Source organism: Delphinapterus leucas, chromosome 2 (genome assembly GCF_059928025.1).
Source record: "Delphinapterus leucas isolate spDelLeu-1000000601 "Yukka" chromosome 2, BTC_Dleu_Yukka2, whole genome shotgun sequence".
NCBI classification, from domain to species: Eukaryota; Metazoa; Chordata; class Mammalia; order Artiodactyla; family Monodontidae; genus Delphinapterus; species Delphinapterus leucas.
In genome coordinates, this window is record NC_143130.1 from 147,485,610 (window position 1) to 147,494,334 (window position 8,725).

The 8,725-nt window shown below is 42.4% G+C and overlaps 1 protein-coding gene across 1 annotated transcript in view; it reads right to left on the reverse strand.

The window, feature by feature from the left end:
* The window catches only part of VTI1B (vesicle transport through interaction with t-SNAREs 1B), a 30,085-nt gene extending 23,801 nt beyond the window's left edge, over window positions 1-6,284 (reverse strand). The window contains exon 1 of the mRNA XM_022570296.3: window positions 6,040-6,284. Coding sequence (XP_022426004.1) covers window positions 6,040-6,154 — 115 coding nt within the window. The 5' untranslated portion in view covers window positions 6,155-6,284. The remainder of the gene's footprint in view (window positions 1-6,039) is intronic.
* Window positions 6,285-8,725: the final 2,441 nt, after the last annotated feature.

The following is an 8,725-nucleotide window of genomic DNA, read 5'->3' on the forward strand; positions in this document are numbered from 1 at the left end:
AGAGAAATACCATATGATATCACTTATATGTGGAATCTAAAATACGATACAAATGAACACATCTACAAAACAAAAACAGGGGGACTTCCCTGAGGGTGCAGTGGTTAAGAATCCTCCTGCTAATGCAGGGGACACTGGTTCGAGCCCTGGTCCAGGAAGATCCCACATGCCACAGAGCAACTAAGCTCGTGTGCCACAAAACTACTGAGGCCTGTGCTCTAGAGCCTGCAAGCCACAGTTACTGAAGCCCATGTGCCTAGAGCCCGTGCTCCACAACAAGAGAAGCCACTGCAATGAGAAGCCCGTGCACCGCAACGAAGAGTAGCCCTAGCTCGCTGCAACTAGAGAAAGCCTGTGCACAGCAATGAAGACCCAATGCAGCCAAAAATAAATTAACTAAAAAACAAACAAAACAAAACAGGGACTTTCCCTGGCGGTCCAATGGTTAAGATTCTGTGCTTCCACTGCAGGGAGCAAGGGTTAAGATCCTATATGCCACGTGGTGCAGCCAAAAAAAAAAAACCCAAAACAAAACAAAAACCAAAACAAAACAAAAACAGACTCACAGATATAGAGAACAGACTTGTGGCTGCCAAGGGAGAGAGGGGGTAGGGGAGAGAAGGAATGGAAGTTTGGGATTAGCAGATGCAAACTAGTATATATAGGATGGATAAACAACAAGGTCCTACTGTACAGCACAGGGAGCTATATTCAATATCCTGTGACAAACCATAACGGAAAAGAATATGAAAAAGAATATATACATGCATAGCTGAGTCACTTTGCTGTACAGAAGAAATTAACACAACATTGTAAATCAACTACATTAAAAAAAAAAAAAGGCAAAAAACACACACCAGAAAATACATTGCTTGGAAAAAAAGAAAAGCTTCTGGATAGCAAAAGGAAACTATCAACAAAATGAAAAAAATTTATTTACTGGGAGAATATATTTGTAAATCATATATCCGATAAGGGGCTAGTATCCACAGTATATAAAGAACTCATACAACTGAATAGCAAAAACCCAAACAATCCAATTATAAAATGAGCAGAGGATCTGAATAAACATTTTTCCAAAGAAGACACACAATGGACAACGGGTACATGAAAAGATACTAGACTAATCATCAGGGAGATGCAAATCAAAGGCACAATGAGATATCACCTCACACCTGTCAGAATGGCTACTATCAAAAAGACAAGAAACAGCATGTGCTATAGAAATTCACAGAAAGAGATATCAGTATGGCTGATAGCAGTTTTAAATGCCTTCATGAAAAGAATCAAATTAAGCAGTTTAAACATTTAAACTTCTTCTTGTTACTTAAGTAACAAGAAATAAACAAGAATGCCAATACACGCTGGCTGTGTGATCCTTTTAATATCATATGAGAAGGCATCTATAAGAGTGAACTGATTATCCATTTAACTAACTTCTTCAGGGGTCATTTTTAGAATTAGATTTGCTTATGCTTCCCATTAACAAAAGAATGATTCTCATGTAAATGTTAAAATTTTAAGCAGTGTTTTATGGACTGAGGCCAACATTTTCTTCTGGAGAAAGTAGTCTCTACAATTGGAATGTAATTAATAGAAAACCATGATTTGATTTTCAAATCATTAGTTTTGTACATAAGCATTCATTCAATGAGTACCTGTTGAACATACCTACAGAAGATTAAATTGGCAGGTCAGATTTCACCTGCAGATTTGCTCTGTTTGGTCCGTAAAGCATTTGAAAAATATCTGAGTTGGGGGCTTCCCTGGTGGCACAGTGGTTCAGAGTCCGCCTGCCGATGCAGGGGACAAGTGTTCGTGTCCCGGTCCGGGAAGATCCCACATGCCGTGGAGCGGCTGGGCCCGTGAGCCATGGCCGCTGAGCCTGCGCATCCGGAGCCTGTGCTCTGCAACGGGAGAGGCCAGCAACGGGAGAGGCCACAACAGTGAGAGGCCCACATACCGCAAAAAAAAAAAAAAAAAAAAAAAACTTAAACAAAAACAAACAAACAAAAAATATCTGAGTTGGTGGCTCACAAATAAAAATCAAGAGGCTTCATGTATTTAAAAAAAAAGAAAGAAAGAAACAACATGTGTTGATGAGCTTATGTCCTAGTTCAGTGGCCTTCAAACTTGACAGGCATCAGAAATCCCCCAGAGGGCTGTTAAAATAGACTGTTAAAACAGTTAATGATTCAATAAATCTTGGGTGGGAACCAAGAATGTGCATTTCTAACAAGTTTCCAGATGATGCTGATGCTGTTGGTTCAGGAATCATACTTTGAAAACCACTGTTCTACTGAAAGGAAGACAAATAATATACTATAAATATCATAAATATGTAAAGTGCCTGGGCTTCCCTGGTGGTGCAATGGTTAAGAATCCGCCTGCCAATGCAGGGGGCACGGGTTCCAGTCCTGGTCCGGGAAGATCCCACATGCTGTGGAGGAACTAAGCCCGTGCGCCACAACTACTGAGCCTGTGTGCCACAACTACTGAAGCCCGCGTGCCTAGAGCCCATGCTCTGCAACAAGAGAAGCCACCGCAATGAGAAGCCCGCGCACCGCAACAGAGTAGCCCCTACGCACCGCAACTAGAGAAAAGCCTGCACGCAGCAACGAAGACCCAACGCAGCCATAGATTAATTAATTAATTTAAAAAACTATGTGAAGTGTCTAGTGTGTTAGAAGATACGTGCTCTAGAAAAAAAGGGAAAGTAGTGCAAGGTAAGGGTAGTTGTATACAGAGCTGGTATTCTTATGTTTTATTTAAATAAAATATCCAATTTCCCATATAATAGGAATAATGGCTAATCGCTGTTACTACTGTTAGGCAGTATTTTAAGGGCTTTACATATATTAGCTTGCTTGATCCTCAAAAATTCCCTATGAAGTAACTATAATGACTGATTCCCATTTTGCAAGGGAAACTAATTACGTTAAAGTAAGTTGTTCAAGGTCATCAAGCTATTAAGGGGTGGACCTAGGATATGAACTCAGGCAGTCTGGCTCTAGAATCCTTGCTGTTAAATATTACAATACACTGCCTTTCAACTCATGTATCTTCTTCATAAATGTTATTTTTAATAGTAGGAGAAGAAATATCTGTCAGGCTAGAATGGACATACGTTCTCTATTCTATGTAATCACTCTTGATGTTCTCATCCACAACCCAAACAAGCCAGCTTCTACTCTTACATTTCTTAAAATTATCATTCACTCAACTGACCAAGTGAGAAAATGCAGACATTCTTGAATCTGTCTCCCTCACTCCTCATGTCCAATCAGTATGGTTAATTTCTGTCCAGAATCACCTCTTGGATTTGGGACTCTCTAGATTCCCATGTTACCTAGATGACTGCCATAAAGGCTCCTAACATGGTCTTGTGCCTCTCTTTCATCCTCTACTCAGCCACCAGCATTCTCCTTCTAAAATTAAATCTCACCATATTAGTCAGCTATTTGAAGTCCTTTACTGGATTCTCCATATCAAGTCTCAATGTCTTAATGTGACACTTAGGTCCCTTAACTGTCTGGCTGTGTCTTACTTTCCTCATCTATTACTATTCTCCCACACATACCTTTTTTTTTTTTAATGAAAGTGGCAGCCACTCTTTATTAAGAATCTTTTTTTTTATATCTTTATTGGAGTATAATTGCTTTACAATGTTGTGTTAGTTTCTGCTGTATAACAAAGTGAATCAGCTATATGTATACATGTATCCCCATATCCCCTCCCTCTTGCATCTCCCTCGCACCCTCCCTATCCCACCCCTCTAGGTCCCACACATATCTTAAGCTCCAGTAATAGTTGTGAATATTTGATTTTTTTCTTCCTTTGTTGCCTCTTCCCATTTCCCCTCTCAGGCAGACTCCTGTTCAACCCTTGACACTCAGTTAGAAGTTCCCCTTTCTGTGAAGCTTCCCTCTTGCTCCCCCACGCCCATGTTAGGTTTTTCTGTCATGGTCTCAAAACTATCTTAGGACTCATCACACACTTTGTGGTAAATTTGCTCCCATTTAAGGCAAGAACTCTTGGAACTTCTCGGGGCTCAGGACACTAACTGATACGTAATTCTCAATAAATGTTTATTGAAAAAACTGAATTCAATTACAGAGCATAAGCTAAATGCAAGGGATGTGTTATGTACATTATTCAGTGCTTCATAATTCATGGTGGAAAATAAAGCTTCATAGGTGGAAAGCCTATGAAGTAGTCTCAGGGCTAGAAAAAAGAGGAATCAGAGATGAGGCCTGGTGTGTTTGCTTAATTAAATTCAACTTATTCGACAAATATTTATTGAGAAGTATGAATAAAGTAGTGAATAAGAAGACTAAAAGTTGTTGAAATTCTTATAACCTGCGGATATGTGTATATTCTATTTACTTACTCATTGAACAAAGCATTACCAGCAACTCGTGTTAGAGTATTTTGCACTTGGGTAGAAATTCACACCTTTTTGAGTGTCCTCTTTGCAGGAATTAGAAGTTTAGGTAGATGACAAAAGTGAATATAACTAACTCAGTTTTCTAATTTTCAAAACAGAATGTCCTTTGGCATTATTTAACCTTACAGAAATAGACATTGCAAAATTTAACTCAACACAAGGCTGAAAAAACGGTCTATTTTTCAACCATGTAAATCAGATCCCATCACTCTCCTGTTCTATATCCTTTAACTGCAAGCCACTACATTTAGAAAAAGATGCAAATCTTTCACCCTGGTGTACAAGGGCCCATATGCAATCTGGCCCTGCCTACCTCTTTAAAGCCTCATCTACTACCACTAACTACCTCCCCTGCTCATTCCACCCCAAACACACTGGCCTTCTTGTTCTTCCTAGAACATACCAAGCTCATTTCTGCTTAAGGACATTTGCAGTACTATTCTGTCCTGACACTCATTTCTCCCAGATTTTTGCGTGGCTTACTCCCTTACTTCAAGTCTCTGCTCAAATGCCACCTCCTCAAAGAGGCCTTTCACAGCCACCCAATTTAAAATTAGAGCCCCCCCCATTCCTTGGCCCTGCTTTATTTTCCTGTATTGCCCTTAACACCACCTCTTAATATTTATATATTATCATCGACCCATCAGAACAGAGATTTGTAAGTCTTTTCACTGTCATGTGCAATATTACCAGCATCTAGGGACAGTGCCTGGCACACAGGAGCCTCTCCCACTAAATGTTGAACAAAGGTATGAATTTCATTCTCACCAGAGTCATTCAATTCATATGACCCTGGGTAACACACAGAGCAAACACTCAAGCTTTGACACTTAAGTAAAAGCAAAAAAAGTCTCATCTGCTTTGCCATCAAGATCTATTTTTCTTAAGGCAAAGAACTATAGGAGACCTTCCTATACAGATTCAACTGGAAAACTCTTAGCTCCTCCAAGCAAAGCTTGCAGCACTCTGAATTTTGAAATCAAGGGGCAAGAGACAGTCTAAGCAGAGAGTTCATAAGGGGACCACACCTAAAGACCACAATCCTGATTTTAAAGACCAATCCCCCTCACGACTGGTTATTTACCAACCCCAAAAGTTATGATTCCCTTGGGTTCTTAACCCTTTTTGTGCTACAGATCCTCTGCCAATCTGGTGAAAACTACGGACCTCTTTTGAGAATAACACTGTTAAATGTATAAAACAAAATACACAGCAGAAACTAACACAACAACGTAAAGCAATTATACTCCAATAAAGATATTTTAAAAAAAAAAACAGCTACAAAAGAAAACCCAATTCTACTCAAATACCGGATCGCAGGCTTAGGTCCCCTACGCTCTTCTTGCCATAGTGAAAATGAAACGAGAAAAATCTGAAGGCTACAGGAGGATCAAGAGGGAGATGACACTCCGAGGTGCATCCCTGAGCACGCTAAGTGGCGGCAGGGAGATCCTGGGCGCCGGGACCCAGCCAGCCCTAGGGGGCGTGTCTGAGAATGAGAAGCGGAGAGAAGGGAGGGAGGGTCTGGGAAGGGGGTGGGAGCTCTTCTTCCCAGAGCTGGCGGAGCTGGGCTCAGCCTGACCCCGCCTCACCTGTCCCAGCCGTCCCCAGGAGCCGCTCCGGCACCCCTCGTAGGTCTTCATGGAGACCGCGGAAGATCTCATGCAGTTTCTCGAAATGCTCTGAGGAGGCGGCTGAGTTGGCCATGGCGCAGGCCGCTCTCTAGCAGCGGCAGCCGAGATTCCCGGCACGGGGCCCGTTCCTACTCCGCTGTCAGCCGCCCAGCCGCGCAGGCATCCCGGCGACCGCCGCCACCGCCGCTCAGGACAAGGCGCTTCCGGGGCCGCGGCGGGGTCCTCCCGAGCCGGAACGCCCACCCCCTGCATGCCGTCACTGACGGCGCGCCGGGCGGCAAAGCCTGACGGAAATTCGGGCGGGCTGCGCTGCCCGGGCTACTCCTGAGGGAGCGGTGGCGCTGGAGCGCGAGCGGCAGTCTCGGAACCCCGGAATTAGCCAGTCCGGGGTTGGGAAGAGCGCCACGGCAGAAGGGACTGTGGGAACACGCGGGCCCGGCGGCGCGGCCGCCTCTCTCTCAGGCCCCGCCTTCTGGCGAGGGGCGGACGCTGCAGTGCATGCCGGAGGCTGTAGTTCGGCACGGAAGACGCTCAGACTCGGAAGTCAAACATTGCTGGGGGCGGTAGTTCTGCCGTCGTCGCGGGCGTTAGCGTGACGCTGACGCGCAATGATTTGGTATCAGTAGGCGCCTGGTCGTCATCTTCTCAGTCGTCGCACTGTTTGGCCACCCTTACTTTCTCAGTTCACGTTCCGACTGTTAGCTTTCAGTTCTTGGAAGATAGCTGGGCCAGGTTCCTGCCTGCGCTTGAGCTTAAAGCACTTTTACTGGGGAGTCAAGTCACCAGAGTCACATTCTTTCAGAAGTGGTCCCCGGGCAGTGTGACCCCCAAAATATACGCTCAGCCTCTAGCGGCTGGGCACGCCGTGCAGTCGTTCACTCAGCAGGTGTTTCAATTTAAGCGTAGCCTTTGTGCCTGGATCTGGGCATGTGTTGAATAAAAGATTCACTCTGACCTTGGGTAATTTATGTATTATTTATATAAGTAATATATGTGTGTATACATATGTATATATGTAATTTATATGTGTATTATTTATATGTAGTGAGCAAGGCGGACCTGGCTTCATCAGGTCTCTTTCTCAGTAAGTGTAGGTAATGTGTTAACAATTACGAAGTCTTTTCCTGCACTCCGTGGGTTTTCATGGTTTAGTGGACGAAAATTCCTATTTTCACTGATGGTGTGCCTATGGAGCCCGTTCTGAAATGTTTGCTTGGCAGCCCAATACTTAAGACTGCCCACACGTATTAAAAGACATATGACTGTTCAGAGGGAAATGATTTGGTGATTTATATCTCCTGGACCCTTATTAGACTGAGTTCAAAGACCATTTATTCGGGATTCCCTGGTGGCGCAGTGGTTGAGAGTCCGCCTGCTGACGCAGGGGACACGGGTTCGTGCCCCGGTCCAGGAAGATCCCACATGCCGTGGAGCGGCTGCGCCCGTGAGCCATGGCCGCTGAGCCTGCGCGTCTGGAGCCTGTGCTCCGCAGCGGGAGAGGCCACAACAGTGAGAGGCCCGCGTACCGCAAAAAAAAAAAAAAAAAAAAAAAAAAAAAAAAAAAAAGACCATTTATTCAACAAACTTTTGTTGAGCTGCTAATATTCATTGAGCATAGAGAGAGAAAAGTCAGGTTGTTAGTGGCAATGTACTGTAGGTCCCATAGCATTGTGTTATAGAAGGAAGGGACAAGTACAAAAAGGAGAGGTAACAAATAGCCTGGGATGGAAAACATGATCTTTGAACAGCATCATAAAAGATTAGTAGAAAATGGGTGAATGAATAATCAAATTATCACACAACCCAAGTTAATGGAGTTTGAACTGAGACTGTTCTGTGCCTGACTATGGGACAAATTATCCTCATGAACAAGAAATGATTGCATAACCATAGTAATGAAAAGTGTTTTCTTCTTTTGACTCTAATTAAGCTTTCATTTAATTGTTTTCTTCTGTTGACTCAAATGTTTAATTGTTACAGTTTTTATTCTGGTAAATAAAAACATGATAAATAATCAAATTTTTTAATTTGTCATTGACAGTTAATATAAATTAAGTAAAATATTAACTCAGTTCTGCACTATTATCAAAAGTTTTCCAATTTTTCCATAAAATGACCATGTCTAAATATATATCCTAGTGGTCAAAACAAGTTCAACAAAAGATTATTTACAAATATGAGAAGACTGTGGTCCTATAACTCTTTTCTCCACAAAAGTGAATATGTAAATTGTTAGTCCAAGAAAATCACAAACTCTATTAGAAGAATGTACTCCAAACAAGTGATGGAACAGTACCAATTTCTCAGCCTTCCTTTGGCAGCATTACTTTTGATAAACATTCTCCAAATAAACTGTAGATTTCTAGCAAATACAGTAGACATTTTAATCTTGTCAAGATAATGTAAGGAAATGCCCTGAAAGATTTTTAAATTGACTATAATTACCGATATCAGTCCTTAAGATAATTTTGCTGAATAAATAATTGGGGCTTTTTGGTTGTTTGTTTGTTTGTTTTTGTTTGTCTGGGGTTTTTTCTACCACATAGGTTGATTGGTGCTTAACATAGTGCCTTTCCCGTCTTACTTGAACTCAGGTGGTCACCCTCAATTCTTCTATTGCTGGATATTACTAACATATTTAGCT